The sequence below is a fragment of the Macaca thibetana genome, chromosome 9 (assembly GCF_024542745.1).
Source record: "Macaca thibetana thibetana isolate TM-01 chromosome 9, ASM2454274v1, whole genome shotgun sequence".
NCBI lineage: Eukaryota > Metazoa > Chordata > Mammalia > Primates > Cercopithecidae > Macaca > Macaca thibetana.
In genome coordinates this window covers 111232511-111251593 of record NC_065586.1, presented here as the reverse complement: position 1 = coordinate 111251593, position 19083 = coordinate 111232511, and the positions used below count along the sequence as shown (strand labels likewise).

The window sequence follows — 19083 nt, the reverse complement described above, 5'->3', positions numbered from 1 at the left end:
TTTATACTGGTCCTCATGCACACCTGGCTTGCTCCTACCTTAGGGTCTTTGAACTGACAGTTCTCTCTGCCTAGAATGTTCTTCCCCTTGATATCTATATGGTCGAACTGTCTCACTTGCTTGAAGTCTTTTCTCACATGTCATCTTTTCAATAAAACCTAAGCATATCATCACATTTTAAATGTAACCCCCAGATCTTTCTATTCCTCTTTCTCTGTTCAACTTTAATTTTCCATTGTACTTATCACCATCTAACATACTATATAATTTATATTTATTATTTAGGGTCTGTCTCTTCTAGCTTGCATGTAAGTTCCACAAGGATCTTTGTCTTCTTTGTTCCGTGATGTATCCCAAGGACCTAGAGCAGTGCCTAGCACTTAATAGAGCTCAAAAAAAATTTTTTTACATTAATAAATGAAATAAATAAATAAATGAATTCATGAAAGAGGGCTGTCATATACACATTTTAATGCTACTTTTATTTTTAAACAGTCAACTTTCTTAGTAGGTTAAGAGTAAAAATTTAATTAGCTCTCACAAAAAAAGTCAGATCTGCTGTTTTTGTTAAGTGGGAAGAATTTATTGGAATTAAATGCATTACCTGTCACTTCTCCCTCCTCAAAGTTAAAAGAGAAGAAATAGATTGACCGTGTTCATTATTATTATATTTCTAAAGGAAAATGTAAGCTACTTTGTGAATTTCAAGGCAACCTATAATCTCATGTGTACTTACATACTATCCTAAAATAACTAAATATGTCCTTATATGTTATATGACTAACCAAGATAAAATACCTCAGATAAAATATTCATAAATGTGAGTTGAAAGATTTTACATTTTTCTAAGTCAAACAAAACTACCAAGTTTTTACAATTTGAATGCCAGAGTTTAACTGCGTTTTCTGGTAGTCAATACTGCCACCCAATGGCAAATGTTAAAATCTAAAGCCAAAAGATTGAAACAAAATAAGACCAAGATTCCAAGAACTAATGCTTGATAAAGTAACATTTTAAATGTTCAAATTCAATAGCTTCCCTCAATGTTCAGAAGTAATTATACAGGAAGCAAATAACATAATTTATTAGAGAAATAATCTTATAAAATATCTCTAATTGAATGTCTACATATCACTATACTAGTAAACTAATACATTTCTAATTCATTCATTCAACAACAAACAAATTCCAGTGGCTAGTACATGCCATGCACTATATTAGGTTCTGGAAACGCGAGGATGATCAAAACATAATCATTCTTAACTGTAAAGACAATTTACAATTCTTTCTCTCCATTCCTGTAGCATGCAGTATCTACTTTAAGGGTGCCACTGGTAGTAACCCAGGATCCTGTGGCAATGACAGGAATGTCCTACTCAAACTTTCCTTTGGCTTCATCTTTACTGTAGGCCTAGCCTTTCTTTGTATCTGGCCTATTTCCAACAATAGTTTATCCAGTCTTCTCATTTCTCCTGTGAGCTACTCAATATCCTTTTGTATTATTTAGAGAACAGGTTGAGAGAAGCAAAACTAAGTTGTTGAAATAAGGTGAAAGCTTATTTCTCTCTAATGAACATTCTAGAGGTGAATGGGCCAGTGCTACTTATTATAGTTTATGTCATTTATCAGCCACAGGAAAATATCTGAATGATCTAATATTTGCATACAGATTTTATCCAATCTAAACTTAGTAACTGATATGGTTTGGTTGTGTCCTCACCCAAATCTCATCTTGAATTCCCACGTGTTATGGAAGGGACCCGCAGGAGGTAACTGAAACATGGGGGCAGGTCTTTCCTGTGCTGTTCTCGTGATAGCAAGTAAGTCTCACAAGATCTGATGGTTTTAAAACAGGGAGTTTCCCTCCACAATCTCTTTTATCTTGTCTACTGCCATGTGAGACATGCCTTCCACCTTCTGCCATGATTGTGAGGCCTCCGCAACCATGTGAAACTGTAAATCCATTAAATCTCTTTGTTTTGTAAATTGCCTGGTCTCTAGTATGTCTTTATCAGCAGTGTGAAAACAGACTAATACAGTAATTGGTACTAGTAGAGTGGCGCGCTGCTGAAAAGATACCCGAAAATGTAGAAGTGACTTTGGAACTGGGTAAACAGGCAGCGGTTGGAACAGTTTGAAGGGCTCAGAAGAAGACAGAAAAATGTGGGAAAGTGTGGACCCCCTAGAGACTTGTTGAATGACTTTGACAAAAATGCTGATAATGATATGGACAATGAAATCCAGGCTGAGGTGGTCTCAGATGGAGATGAGGAAGACCTTGTTGCCCAGGCTGGAGTGCAATGGCACAATCTTGGTTCATCACAACCTCCACCTCCCGGGTTCAAGTGATTCTCCTGCCTCAGCCTCCTCAAATTTTTTTAAAGTTATATAAAACAGAGAAACATACAACTACTCGGAAGGCAGTTGGTGGGAGGAACATCATACCTTGGAATCTACTTTGAAAACTACTGTTCTATTGTATTCTTTACACATGAACATGAATTCAATTTGTTATATGTTGCTTTTGATGTCTTACAAAAATTGATCATCTATCCCAATGTTTGGAAGCCATTTTAAGAGATCAGTGCTTTTCAAAGTTGCCTTTTTCCCTCAGGTGACTTATTAAAATTTAAACAAATTTTACAGAAGCAACCAAGATGTCCTTCAGTAGGTGAATGGATAAACTGGTACATCCATACTATGGAATATTATTCAGTGCTGAAAAGGAATTAGCTATCAATCCATAAAAAGACATGGAGGAAAGTTAAATGTATCCTGTCAAGTCAAAAAGACCAATCACAAAAAGCTACATACTATATGATTACAACTATATGATATTTGGGAAAAGGCAATAGTATGGAGACAGTAAAAAGATCAGTGGTTGGCAGGGGTAGGGGGAGGAAAGAATGAATAGGCAGAGCATAGGGGATTTTTAGGTTAAAAAAACTATTATGTTGATGATACTATAATGGTGGATACATGTAATGATACATTTGTTCAAACCCACAGAACGTCCAACACTGACAGTGAACCCTAATGTAAACTATGACTTTGGTTAATAATGATTTGTCAATGTGAGCTCATGAACTGTAACAAATATACACTCTGGTGGGAGATAGTGATAATGAGAGAAGCTGTGTATGCTTTGGGGCAGGAGGTAAATGGGAATTCTCTGTACCTTCTGCTCAATCTTCCTGTGAACGTAAAACTACTCTTAAAAATGAAGTCTATTTTTTCTATTTTACTGTCATAGAAGCAGACGAGTCTACACAGGTCCCTGTACTTTTAGTCATATATTTAATATGTATATATCATTATCTTTGACAACTATACATTATGACAAAATTAAATATTATACAACAAACTTGTGTGCCCTCAAGTAGTCCCAGCTACTTTAAAGGCCAAGGTGGGAGGATCACTGGAGCCCAAGAGTTTGAGACCAGCCTGAGCAACACAGAAAGACCTCATATCTACCAAAAAAAAAAAAAAAATTTTAATTAGCTGGGAATGGTGGTGTGCAACTTGTGGTGCCAGCTACTCAGGAGGCTGAGTTGGGAGGATCATTTCAGCATGGAAGGTCAAGGCTGCAAAGAGCTGTGATCATGCCACTGCACTCTAGCCTGAGCCACAGAGTGAGATCCTATCTCAAAGAAAAAGAAAAACCAAAGAAAAAAATGACACACAGAGACCAGGTAGGTTAAGCAAAAGAGAAATGATAGGAAGGAACTCAAGACTTAGTATAAAGCTAGGTTTTTTCTCTGTGTTATCTTAATAAAACCCAAGTTTCTAGAGGGTAACTCATTTTTTAAAAATATACATTAGCATAGAGGCAAACAGAATAAGTCAAGCAACAACAAGGGATAAAATATAATGGAGATAACAACAATCTGTTACTCTAACCTAAAGAATCCAGTTCCAAATAACACCTTATATAAAACTACCAGATTTTGAACCTCATAAAGATCGCCTTGGCAGTACGCATTTTCAAATGTCTCTCATTCTTTGATCATTCCCCATTTGGCCTAGAAGCAAATCTATCTCTTCTTACCTCACTGATTCCTTCCCATTCTATATATCCGAAATAAAAACATCATTTTCCCCTAAATGATTTTGCTCACAATCCTACCTACTTTGGAGCTATGTTTCCTTAAATACAGAATCAGGATCAGGTTTGAGGCACAAAGTAACCAGTCTGCACATAATTTGTCTCGAAAACACCATACTATCTCATTTACCAGCCCTCTACCTTCAAACATATAAATTGAGAAATCATTTCCTTAATTATTAAGAAAATGGTATAAAAATTGGTCTTATTTCTGCATTTTATAATTTACAAAGGACTTTCACACTATTCTCCATAAAAAATGTATATGTATTTATAAATAAATGTGTATATATGCATACACACTCACACATACACATACATAGAGATGCATTTCTTAGATTATTGCTATTATAACTTTGCTTTTAAAGTGAACATACCCAGTATTTGCTTCCCCATTTCCATTTGCTTATTAGATTCAGGAATTCTTATGATTTGGGACATTACTGATGAGAATAATGGGATATGAAAAGGCCAAAAATCAAAGGCCAGAAAAAACTCATAACGCTTTGAATCAGATCTATATTACAAGACTCACAAAATAAAGCATTTCAAAGAAGGACTAATGAAAGTAAATAAAAAACAGAAAAGGGGACAGAACTGTTCAGAGAATGTTATACAAATGTATCCCTCATTTGCTTTTAAGACTGCTGAAATGAGGTGCAGACTAATGGCAATTGAAGACCAGTTTGAAAAATACTGTGTGTATGAGCTATATCTCTATTTATCAGGCCTTAAATTAAATATAATACGGATAGACCATTGTCTCTATAGAAAAGACAATTATTTTAGTTTCACATCAGAAATGAAAATAAAATTACAACTCAAGGCACTTTTGGGGGGAAGAAAAGTCACAAATGATTAAAAGAGTCACTTAAAATACATGTCCCTGTAATTATAGAACATTTAGAAATTTGTATCTGTCATAATTGTAATTGGTAACCAAATTTGATTTAATAAGATATCATAGATCTTTTGTGCAGTTGACATACCTAATATTTTTTATGACCTAACATGAGCTTAAGACAGGCATAATTTATACAAAGCCTAAAATAATTCCTCTAAGTACTGAACATACTTAACAACACTTTTTTGAAAACATCATCTCAGCAATAATGAATACAACTACATGAAGAGTATGTTCTCTTTGGTTTTTAACTTGGGAACTATTGCTACTATTTATTACACTGTATTATAACAACACATAATCAAGTACTTCAGGTTATATAATTATTGAGTCAAATTTCCCTATTTCAACAGGATTAATATGTTGGCACAAAGGAAGCTCTTCATATGTAAATGCAACTAGCAAAAAGTAAACTCTAGGTGGGCAGGTGTATGTATAACTAAGTATATCTCTTAATTTCATAATGACAATATTTATTATTTTATGTCCAGATAAACAAGTAAGCCAACATTCTTCAGTATAGTGTAAACTTAATCTTTGATGATAGATATTTATAAAAAATACTTAGATATTCTTTCCTAGGAATCTGACTTTTGCAATAGGCAGCTAAAATACTTTATAAAATATTCCAGTTCTTTTTAAAATAGCCACAAGATGTCAGCCTTTCCTAAGAAATAAGTTTCATATACTGCAGTACCTTGTAAGATGGGCATTTATTTTTGTAATATACTATTTATATTACCCTTATAAATCAAATTTGAATGCACCACATTAAATTCAGTGAAGTCACCAAATTTGGGGAGAGTCAACAACAAATTACAGAAGACCATAATGATCACACACCTAACAATTCAGTTTCATATATCACTTCGTTTAGTCTTCAAAGTAGTATGGAGACAAAATCTCTGCCAATTAATTCTATTTGTGACAAAAAAATTAAGAAGTTGATTATTAATCTGAACATTCTAAAAATAAAAGTAAATACATGAGGTTTGGGTGTGCAAACTATAACGAAACAAATAAATGTGGAATTTGTATTAATCTATTACACATATGAATCAATGTTTCAAAAGCCATCACACCACATGTGCTTACCTTGCCAACTATCATTGCAGACACACAATTTTTCTCCCGTTAGGTCACAGTAACCATGATCTGGACTACCGCAATTGGCTTTACAGTAAGGAATATCACAAGCTTCACCCTTCCAGTATTTATCACAATCACAATATACTTGACTTGGAACAGAGATACTAGTTGTACACTTCCCATGACCAGAGCAATTGTTAGGACAAGAATTGATTCTGTAAAATATAATTCATATATATTCAAATTGAAAAAGAATTTCGGTTGATACATCAGAAACTTCATAATTTTTATACTGTGTCCTATGTACTTATAAATGTAACACAATTTCACAATGTAATTCTTTACTCTGTATCCTCTTACTCTTATGAAATTGTTAGTATTTATTTGCAGTTGGTCTTAGTTTATTCAACAGATTTACTTTGATACCAAGACTCCAAATGTCTAATGACTACATGCTCAACATCTGCAGGATCTGTACAGTTCCAAGCAAAATGTTTTGTAAAGACTTAAGTACTCAAATGTTTTGAATGTATATTTTACATAAAAAAAATTAAATTCATGAATATTCAAAACTATATGAGAAGTCAAGACATAACTTGGCTGTATAATATTTAAAGAGCATGCTATCCCCTGTACACTCTTATGGAAGGAAAGGGATGTTTATCATATTTAGTTTTAAGACTCTTTAACTGATTATATTCTACTATATATTTGTTATCCCTTGCATACATACTTGGATACATTGTAAGATAAATAATTCCATAATAAATTGTTAATTCAAAGATATTTAGAATATTTCTGGTGAAAAATTCTCTGGTTATCAATTTTTACATTCTGAAGAAAAAAAATAATATATAGACTTCCTCTCTAGCCATTCCTGTGAAAGCATCTGAAAGCATCTCTCATTACTTTACCCTCAATCTTCTAGATATAAAAATGTTTATAAAGTGTCAGGCATATAATAGATTCACAATGAATATTACTTTTCTTATTTTAGAGGAGATAGTGGTATACAGCCATGTATCTCTTAAGCCACAATTTCCCCATGTGTAAATGGGAAATATACCCACCTGACAGAACTGAAGGTAATTAAATGACATAATGTATGTACAGCATTCAGTACAGTCTCTGCAATAGAGACTACAAAAACTTAGCTCCCATAATCCTCTTCAAATTACAAGTGATATGCCTTAAAGCACTGAAAGGCACTTCACAACTCTGTGCAGTCTCACACATCTGTTACTACCAGTAAAGTTACACTAGTATTTGTTTACTTAATCACTTGCCAACAAACAATTGTAAATTTCATAATTAATTTTCAACCAAACTTAAAGGCTTAGATCACATTTTGTGGCATACTATTAAGATTTTATGTCACTTAAGAAGGGATCCTACATACTAATTTGAAATTTTACACAGTAGTCTGCTTCTGGTATATAAGACATTAACAAAAATAAACCAAAAAAAACTCTTTTACATTGAATTACAAGAATCATTAAAACATAGAATTTTTAAAAAAATACTTACGAATAGAAAATGTTGAAACCAGTTAGATTATATGCAGCATCGCTAAAAAAATGTAACAGTGCATAGCCAGATGTAGTAACAACTTCAGGCACAGTTTCATTGCCCCTTATTTCAGGGACTATCAAACCACTAAAAGAGAACAAAACTGAGTATTGTATGTATAGATATACATAAGACTGTTAAGCACATAAAATTTACTCAGAAATATTCTTACCAGGATCAGAAATGCTTGTACATCAGAATGGGCAACTAAAAGCAGAATAAATCTGAAAGAAGTTCCTCTCCATTTCTCATTAAATTAGTTCTACTACTGCTGCCAATACACTAAAATCTACTCTCATGCCACTGTACCCCATTTTTTTTCTTCTCATTATTTGTAAGGCAATGTCTCCTTTCTCCTTTTTGTCCTGCTATCCATCCTGTCATAACACTACAGGGTACTCTTTCCCTTAATTCATATAAAACTTCACTTAAAGTCACCTGGCTACTCTAATAAGTGACCCTGTACCTTTACTTATTCTGATTGGTTTAAAAATCCGATGAAGCTGAAGACACTCTACATCAGGTAAGCAATTACAATTACATTCTAATTATAGCTGTACATTTCCAATACATTTATCTAGGTGATTTAAAATTAAATATTTTTAAAAATTTAAAAATACATGCTTTTATGTTTTTCTAATTTTGCATACCTATGCAAATTGCATTAATATATTACTATTATATTACTATTCCAAAACGAATATTGCTCACATAAGCCCATAAGCACACAAACAAAAATTTGGGGTGGGGGAGATATAAATGTACAAAATAGTTTTAAACTAGTAACTTGTACTTCGTTTTAAGACTACTTGTTCATGAGAAAAATTACCTATCTTCATTTAGTTTTATGTTCTAGCCTCTCTAAATCTATGAAAACATGCAATAGGTGAAAGAAAAGAGGCTGCTAACAAACAAATTACATAACTCGACACAGTGAATTCCTTTAGAAAGAGTTAAAATTATGTCTAGGTACCGCTAAGAACTGAATTCCCCCATTCAAATCATATTTGACACATAAATGAAATACTATAGTCAAATAATTTATTTGGAAAATACATTCTCAAAGACAAGTTAAAAAGTAATCAATTCTTGATTTAACGCTTTAGTAATTATTATTACATCTACTAGGTTATGTTTGTGAAGCAACAAATGATTTTAAAATGAGACTCTCAAAATAATACAAACCCTATGACACCAGTCTTCGTTATACATACATATTGTTCATTGTAATAAAATTATATAAAGGTATTACTAAAAATAATAGATCTTTATAATAGATACAGCTAGTCTCTGAGAGCTCTCTGAAAGTGATAAAAAGAATAGGTCTGGGCTGGGTGCAGTGGCTTACGCTTGTAATCCCAGCACTCTGGGAGGCGGAGGCGGAGGCGGGCAGATCATGAGGTCAAGAGATTGAGACCATCCTGGCCAACACAATGAAACCCCATCTCTACTAAAAATACAAAAAAAAATCAGGTGGGCGTAGTGGCACACGCCTGTAGTACCAGCTACTGGGGAGGCTGGGGCAGGAGAATCGCTTGAACCCGAGAGGAGGGGGTTGCAGTGAGCCAAGATCACACCACTGCACTCCAGCCTGGTGAAAAGCAAGACTCCATCTCAAAAAAACAAACAAACAAACAAAAAAGAATAGATCTGTTTGGTTTTTTTTTTTTTTTTTACAAATATTTTAAAAACAATAAATAAAAGAGAGTTTCTACTTATTGTATAATACACCAGGAAATTTGGACCAACTGAAGTCTAGTAAAATGACAAATTATATAAAAACAAAAAAATCAGCTTGAAGGCCTGCCCAGGCATTGAGGCCACTTACACTATTGGCATTTGCTGATTTCAAGGCTGGAGGTAAGACTTGAGGGGCTAAAAAAAAACTGCGTGGTAAGGATTTCAAGGATTTCACAGAGTAAGGGAAACAACAAGTGAAACCCAGGGCCTTCATGTTGAACTGAGATTTCAATGGTTGGAAGTAAAAGCAAACTACCTAAAGTTAGGCCCTCCAAAGGACTGCACTGCAGCTGAGGTATGAATCACCCCAATATCTGAGTTTGGATTGAATTGAATATGGATTGCTATTGTCCCCAGGTAGTCTCTGCAAGAATATAATCTTTCTAGGCCTCAAATTATTACTGTATATGATTTTCCAAACACAACATCCAACACACAATTGTCCGGCACACAGTGAAAAAAAATAACACTTCTCCATTCCCATTCATTCTCCACATTCTAAAAAGTCTTGCCTACAGAATAAAAGTCCAACTTCTTTAGTGTGGTGTACAAGAAAGCAGTATTAGAGTGATTAAGGGATTAGGATCTACAATTACATAACCTAGATTCATTTTCTGACTTACTAGCTAGGCAACCTTTGGGCCACTCACAGAAAATCTCAATTCTGTCTCAATTCTGCATTTGTAAAATTGCAATATTAATACCTACCTAAAGGTTACTTTGAGGATTAAATAAACTAATGCTCATAAAGAACTCCTGCACATTGTCTGGCACAAAAGGAGCACTAAGTAAATGTCACTGATTGCTGTTTTGGAGGAATGAGACTCCTACGTATCCTTCACATTTCCTACAATAAAGTTACTCAAAACTTTTTACTATTGCACTAAAATATAATGCTCTTTAATGTGTCTATACCTTTGTATATATGCTTTTCTCTCTCTAGAATGTCCTACTTGACCCTCCTACTTCATTCTTTTACTTATGATGAAAGTCAACATGAAGGATTATTTTGAAATTATGTAGTACTTTCATAACCTGACTGTAACATTAACTAGGCTGTGTGAAAAATCTGTTTACATACCCCCACTAATGCAGGACTACTGCATACTAAAGAATTGGCTGGCTTTTGTCCCCAGTTCTTGGGATATAACCTCTAAATTCTTGAAATTTCCTGAGTGATAGGAGTATCTTCCTATTCACGGTGAGCCCTGAAAATTTATGCTAATGAGGTCACTCATGGTGGGCCCCTAATTAATTTAAGCTAAAGATATAATTGAGAATAGGGGATGGCCACTCCAGAAACACTAACCATGTGATGGAAGTGTTGGCGCCATATGGTATTAGCCTAACTTCCCAAGAGAGAAGGGGATGGGAGGGGCTAGAGATTTGAGTTCAGTCTCATGGCCAATGATTCAATCACTCATGGGTACATAATGAAACTTCAATAAAACTCTGGACACCTGAAGCTCAGATGAGCTTCCTTGTTGGTGATACATGTTGATGTACTGGGTGGCTAACACATTCTGAGGACCCAGAAGCTTTGCATTTATGATCCTCCTAGACCTCACTCTATGCATCTCTTTATTTGGCTGGCTCTGATTTCTATCCTTTATGATAAAACTATAGTCATAAGTGTAGAACTTTCCTGAGGTCTATGATAATTCTAGTGAATTACAAAATTTTTGGAGAGAGTAGGAGCCCCTAAATATGTAGCCAGATGGTCATGGTAGGTGGGGACCACCAAGCTTGCAGCTATTGTCTGAAACGACAGCAGTGTTATAGAGCAGCAGTCCCCAACCTTTTTGGAACCAGGGACCAGTTTAATGGAAGACAAAATTTGCACAGACCAGGGGGAGGATGATTTTGGGATAATTCAAGCACATTACGTTTATTATGCACTTTATTTCTATTATTATTACATTGTAATATGTAATGAAATAATTATACAACCCACCATAATGTAGAATCAGTGGAAGCCCTGAGCTTGATTTCCTGCAACTAGATGATCCCATCTAGGGGTGATGGGAGACAGTGACAGATCATCAGGCATTAGATCCTCACAAGGAATGAGCAACCTAGATCCCTCACATGCGCAGTTCACAACAGGGCCTGTACTCCTATGAGAATCTGATGCCGCCGCTGATCTGACAGGAGGCGGAGCTCAGGCAGTAATGCAAGCAATGAGGGCAGCTGTAAATAAAGATGAAGCTTTGCTCACTTGCCTGCCACTCACTTCCTACTGTGTAGCCCTGTTCGTAACAGGCCAAGGACTGGTAAGGGGATCTGGGGTGGAGAGGAGACCCTTGTTGTAGAGGACTGTGCTCTTAACCTCGGAAATCTGTTCTAGCCCAACTGCAGGTAGTTGGTATCTAAGGTCACTGCAATAGCTATGCCTTCTTCCTTACTATGTACTCTAAGCCTGTGACAGTCTCTGGAATTAAGTGTTGAGTAATAAATATTTATACAATTGAAATAATTCAAACATATTAGATTCTGAATTCTTAGCAAGATGAGTACAAACAGCATACGCTTTTAAATCAGGAGATTGAAATTCAAGTCCTAATCCTAGCTCTACCATCTATTAGAAGCAAATAACTTCTCGAATGTCAATTTTCTCAACTGTAAAATGGGGATAATAGTACTTAGTACTTCCCCAACAAGATCTTTGTGAGGATTAGATGACATTTAAACTGCCTAGCCTAGTGCTTAACATCAAGTGGATATTCAATATCAATAAACATGAGTTTTCCATTTCCCTTAGGAGGGCTAACAAGAACACTTGCTAATGAGAAATCACTAATTCCATCTTCACAGCCATATACTAAATCCCACCTGCTAATTATCTTCCTTTAGTAACAAGAAAGTGTTGGTAAGAATGCTAATGGATGAGTATTAATACAAAGTAATTAGAATTACTAGATAAACAAATGAACAGGCACACACCTAAATGATGGTCAGCCAACGGTATCATAAAAATAGAGTTAAGATAGCAAAGTGATGTTTAAATTGCTAAAAATAAATGTATGAACTGAGGATCAAATTTAATTGTTACAATAAATTGTCTTACAACCTAATTATTTGCAAGGCTCCACTCTATTTTCTCTCTATTGTCCTTAGATGAAGGACTGCTTATGGCTATCCCTTTTCTAATGTTCAAACAACTCAAAAATTTAAGCAATAGCAATATCACAGAAAAAGTACCTAAGCTCCTAAGGAAATACAAGTCCTTACATTTTTGTCCAAAATAATAATTCACATTCCTGATAAAATAGAACAAAATAAAAGGTATTAGAATGGAATGAAATAGAACATTTGCCACATGAAAAGTAAAAAGAAAAATTGGAAAGAAAAAATTTTGAAGGGACCAATAAGCTTTTATCCATACTTAAATTTTCAACGACAGAACATATAAGAGATATTGTATAAATAGCAAAAGTAAATAATATGAGTAACTTAACAATCATGTTAAATTGTATACAAAATCTATACTACATGTTCATAATTTTTTCTGTGTCTAATAGATTTTCTCCTATTCATGAAACTTTTTATAATAATGTAAACATACATAAGATTTTTAAATTGATACAATGCTATAATTTTAAAATTAATAATCTACCATACTACTAACAATAAAATATTTTGAAGCAAACAAAATTCTCGTATTTTCAGAATTGGTAGAAACTCCATCTTTATTAACCATTGCACAAAGCGTAACTTAACTCTTTTATGCAGAATTTAAAATTTTACCATTTCACTAAAATAAAAAGACAACTATTGAAAAAAAAAAACGTCTATTCATTTGTCAGCTGGAACTCACTCTAATATATCCAAATAGATAGTTCTGAAAACATATTCAATCCACTTTAAAAGAATAAACTAAATACAATGAGAATAAAAAATATTTAGAAAGAAATCTATATTTCCAATATAGTACTTATGTGTTATATCAATATTTACATAATTATTACCTAAATTGACAGTTACAGCAAATAACAAAGTATTATAATCATCTGTGAAATGTAACTATCAATACCTTTACTAAATTTATTTTGCAGTACATATCAATATATATTTAAAGTTAAGGAATTATACAGTCACTTTTCTGCAACTGATTAAATATAATTACTCACCTAAGTACAGCTATTAAAGGTGCATATATTGAATCTCCATCATAAACATACATATGATCCCAGCTACATTCTGTAGCAAAATGATTGAATCTTAATCTTAACACTGCATTTGGACTGAAAATGAATATGAAATATTTTTAAAATAAAAATATACAAAGCACAGAGTGAATAAATACATAATATTTATTATATAAATATACAAAGCACAAAGTGAAGAAACTTTAGATACGCTATTTTATTAGAAATGTTTACAGATAATTTTGCTATAAATCCTTATATCATCAGGGTGAAAGATTGATAAGCCATCATATCTAATTTGTACAAATAAAATGTAACTTTCAAAATCTATTAACAGGACATATGTATGTATCATTATTTTCTTAAAATGTAGTCAATAAAAAATGTTCAGCCAAGCGCGGTGGCTCTTGCCTGCAATCCCAGCACTTTGGGAGGCCAAGGCAGGTGGATCACGAGGTCAGGAGATCAAGACCATCCTGGCCAACATGGTAAACCTGTCTCTACTGAAAATACAAAAATTAGCTGGGCATGGCAGCACACGCCAGAAGTCCCAGCTACTCGGGAGGCTGAGGCAGGAGAACTGTTTGAACTCAGGAGGCAGAGGCTGCAGTGAGCCGAGATCACAACACTGCACTCCAGCTTGGGTAACAGAGTGAGACTCTGTCTCAAAAAATAAGAAAAAATTCTATGTCTTGATTTAAGGTAGAGGTTACATAGAACTGTATACATCACTGAAACCTTGTGGAACTGTACACTTAAAATGGGTGCATTTTGTTGTATGCAGATGGTACTTAAATAAAGTTGATTTTTAAAAATCAACACTCAAGAAGCCACTATTCTTATTTTTACAGAACCCTTAAATGGAGGCACTAAAAAACTATTTAAATTTTAATCAAAATTCTCAATGTGATATAATGTTGACAAATAAAATTTAACTATAGGTGCACAGCAGAGAATGAACAGCGTTTAAGTTAGAAAAATTTAAATAAAAAATTTTCCAAATATACTCTTTAGAAATTATAAAACAGTTCAAAAATAATTCATATCTATTCTTTTATGCTCCACTCACAATACACTTAAATAGATAGATTCTGTTTCAAGCCCTAATTACTGAAAATACCTCTAAATGAATAATTAACTCTCTCTTCTACAAAATGTTCTTTTAAAAATACTCTTAGAACTAAAATGCGGCCGGGCGCGGTGGCTCAAGCCTGTAATCCCAGCACTTTGGAAGGCCGAGACGGGCGGATCACGAGGTCAGGAGACCGAGATCATCCTGGCTAACACGGTGAAACCCCGCCTCTACTAAAAAATACAAAAAACTAGCCGGGCGTAGTCCCAGCTAATGTAGTCCCAGCTACTCAGGAGGCTGAGGTAGGAGAATGGCGTAAACTCGGGAGGCGGAGCTTGTAGTGAGCTGAGATCCGGCCACTGCACTCCAGCCTGGGCGACAGAGCGAGACTCCGTCTCAAAAAAAAAAAAAAAAAAAAAAAAAAACTAAAATGCTAAATTATATCAATAGCATAACTCAGCATGAAATATTTTTATAATTTCTATGAAGTCTTCAAATTTCATAACAAGATGTTCAAAATAAACCCAAAAAATGCCTACTTAATTTAATACCACAGTAGTATAACTCAAAAACAAAATATATATAAAAATTAAACTATTGTCACAAGTGAAGAGGTAGTCTAATTTACATTAAATGTGATGTCTAGAAGTTGTAAATATTATCTAATAATAAACAAATAAACTAAATGACAAAGTAATTATACTTTAATGCTTTGACATTAATATGATCACCTTTATCATTTAAGAATAAAATACATTAATTTGACCCAGACTATATACTTACTAGCCTTCAATGAGCCATGTACATTTAGTTTTATATTTATAGTTAATTGGGCCATCTGTTAAATATCCAGAAGGTTCTGTTAACCTGGAAGAGAAAACAAAATAATGAAAATAATTACCTTAAACTAACTGTAAGACATATAGCAGGATAAGAAAATTTAAAAGTCATTAAGGCAAAGGAATGGGACATAACAATTTTCAAAAAGGAGGATTTATTTACAACTTTGGAAAATTTCAAAGTGCTGTATTTTTCTCTGCATCTCAAAAGATACTTATTTTGGATTTCTTTAAACCTTAATATATCATGACCATTTCAATTTACGAAGCGAAAAAAGGCACTGAAAGACTGAACATGGTACTGAAGGATTCAATGTTGATGCAAAACAGAATAAGTTAAACTTCATCTGCACAAAAATTAGGTTGAGGCAGAAGAAAGAATATCAAATACAAACCTACAGAATAGAGAAACAGTATACATATGTCCCATTTTGGGGAATTACCATGTAAGCTATATTTTTCCTCATGCACTGGTATTGCTAAACTAGGTGTCACCAAACTTTAAAAAGAGTTCTGCTATAAATATATTTTTTATTATCATTTTCTCCTGTCTACATTACATCTAGTCCAAGAACTCAATTTTTAAAACAGGACAAATAAAAAAAAAATTGTATCTTCTATTTTATGGATAAAAAGAAAAAGATATTTGGAAAAACTCTCGATTTTCAGAAATTAAAAATATTTAAAACAAAAATCTCAATTCTATTTCATTGTTTTTCTTACTTCTAGCCCAATTATTTTATCAAGAGACCATATTTTAAGTAATTAAAATGTCTTCCCATTTAACATTTATATACTATACTTATATATGCATATACACACACATCACAGCTAATCAGTTTTTACATATTCACATAAACATACCTATACACACACACATATATATATCAGGACCATTATCAACTTTTAGATAAAATTAAATGTGCCTTATAGTATAGAGCCTTAAATACATTAGGGGGGAAAAACTTTAATTTACCTAAATCAGGGTTGACAGAAATGTCAGTGTTAATGTCATCTGCATGTCTTTCATAATCCCTGCAAATTACTTCAGTAATAAAGTAGCTAATTGATGCTTAGAAAATCTTTGAAGAGCAACAAACAAATTCCTATATTCTCAAATAAACGTAATAATAACGAGCATTTTCTACATGTCAGGTACCACTATAAACACACAATGTGTTGTCCCATTTAAGAATCTCAAAAACCCTATAAGATAGTAAGTAATTAGTAACTCCATGTTATAGATGAGAAGTCTGAAGCACATTTTAAGTAACAAGTTAAATAACTTGCCCTGATTTTTCACTTCCAATAATATTAATACCAAGTACAGTAATTCAGAAAAACTCTCCACTGAAAGTTAAAGGACAATTTTTAAATCTTACAAGTAAAAAAATGATAAAATGTACGAAGCCAAGATCCAGAAGTTGCAAATTCTTTAAGAGGAGGCAGGCATTCAGAGATGCTTTTGTTCTGAGAGATCTGCTTATTTAGAAGAGACTGCCAAAAGATTGAGAGTGCACTTGGTAGCCTCAAGGAGAGAGGAGGACAAAAGTTGGAAGCAACAACCCACAAAACATAGGGGCTCAAAGAAACAACAGGGCACTTTGACTTGGGACATAATGACTTGCTATTAAAAAATGGTATACCAGAAGTTAACCAGCCTTTACCTCAACTATAGGTTAGCTATGAGTCAACTGAGCAACAGAAAACTCCCAAGTCTTAAAATCGGCTTATGGTGCTGCTAGAACTGCCAATATGCCAAGTATCCTAACAGAAGATACATGATACTCTCTAAAGAAAGATAACATTATCCTGGGCCTCAAATTATTTCTATCAGTAATTTTGAAATAAAATGTCTAGCATAATAAAAGACAATTAAGCATATGAAACTACGACAAGAAAACACTGGGGAAACTCTCCAGGATATTGGACTGGGCAAAGATTTCTTGAGGAATAACCCACAAGCACAGACAACCAAAGCAAAAATGGACAAATGGGATCACATAAAGTTAAAAAGCTTCTGCACAGCAAAGGAAACAGCAACATGAAGAGACAACCCACAGAATGGAAGAAAATATTTACAAACTACCCATCTGACAAAGGATTAATAACCAGAATATATAGGGTGCTCAAAACAACTCAACAGGAAAAAAAAAACCAACAATCCAATTTTAAAAATGGGCTAAAGTTTGAATAGACATTTCTCAAAAGAAGACATACAAATTTCAAACACATGTATGAAAAGGTGCTCAACATCACTGATCATCACAGAAATGAAAAGCAACACTACAATTGAGATACCATCTGACCCCAGTTAAAATGGCTTATATCCAAAAGACGGGTAATAAGAAATGCTGGCGAGGATATGGAGAAAAGGGAACCCTCTTACACTGTTGGTGGGAATGTAAATCAGTACAACCACTATGGAGAACACTTTGGAGGTTCCTCATAAAAGTTAAAATTTAACTAACATACAATTCAGCAATCCACTTTTGGGTATATACTTGAAAGAAAGGAAATCAATATACTGAAATATATGCACTCCCATGTTTGTTCTAGCTCTGTTCACAATAGCCAAGATTTGGAAGCAACCCATGGGTCCATCAACAGATGAACAGATAAAGAAATGTGGTACATATACACAATCAATTACTATTCAGTCATAAAAATAGTGTGATTCAGTCATTTGCAACAAAATGGATGGAACTGGATGTCATTATGTTTCGTGAAATAAGCCAGGCACAGAAAGAAAAACATTGTATGTTCTCACTGATTTGTGGGATCTAAAAGCAAAACAATTGAATCCATGGAGATACAGAGTAGGAAGATGGTTATCACAGGCTGGGAAGGGTAGTGGTAAAGTGAGGAGGAGGTAGGGATGGTTAAGAGGTACAAAAAAAATAGAATGAATGAATGAATAAGACTAGTATTTGAAAGCTCAACAGGGTGACTATAGTCAATAATAATTTAATTGTACATTTTAAAATAACTGATAGTATAATTGGATTATTTGTAACACAAAGGTTAAATGCTTGAGATAAATACCCTACCTTCCATGATGTGATCATTATGTGTTGCATGACTGTATCAAAATATCCCACATACCCCATAAACATATACACCTACTCTGTACCCACAAAAATTAAAAATACATATCCCCACTCCTCCAAAGAAACATATATTGTAGGAGTTACCACAGTAATCCTTATCTCCTCTTATAAGAAGTGATGTGAAGGAACTGTTATGCCTCCCCACCTAAGCTAAACAATAGGAGTACCTGAAAACTACACTCCCTGTCCCATCCTATTCAACTTCAGTAGTACAATTTCCCAAACTTAAAAGGAAACTACTCAGTACAATCCCCGAATTCCTCATCCTTAGCACTAAAGATCCTACCAAGAGCCCACCTTTTCCTCCACTTACTACAAAAAGGTTTCCTCTTTGCCAATTCCAGTCCACTGGAAGCATGGGAGGATGTCACCAATCAAGGTAAAAGAAATGGAAAATTCCTTCTCACCACCAAGACATGTGTAAAGGGGAAAAATCTCCTGCTACTTCTGTAATAAATAACAATTCTCCTCCTGCAGTTTCATGATCTCTTCTTAAACTCCAAGAAC

The 19083-nt window shown here is 33.9% G+C and overlaps 1 protein-coding gene across 4 annotated transcripts in view; it reads right to left on the bottom strand.

The window, feature by feature from the left end:
• Positions 1-19083, bottom strand: part of ATRNL1 (attractin like 1) — an 827091-nt gene that overhangs the window by 784833 nt on the left and 23175 nt on the right. For all 4 annotated transcript variants that reach the window (XM_050804667.1, XM_050804668.1, XM_050804669.1 and 1 more), the window contains exons 2-5: positions 15411-15494; positions 13538-13651; positions 7626-7754; positions 6105-6313 (exon numbers count right to left, since the gene is read on the bottom strand). In XM_050804667.1, coding sequence (XP_050660624.1) covers positions 6105-6313; positions 7626-7754; positions 13538-13651; positions 15411-15494 — 536 coding nt within the window. The remainder of the gene's footprint in view (positions 1-6104; positions 6314-7625; positions 7755-13537; positions 13652-15410; positions 15495-19083) is intronic.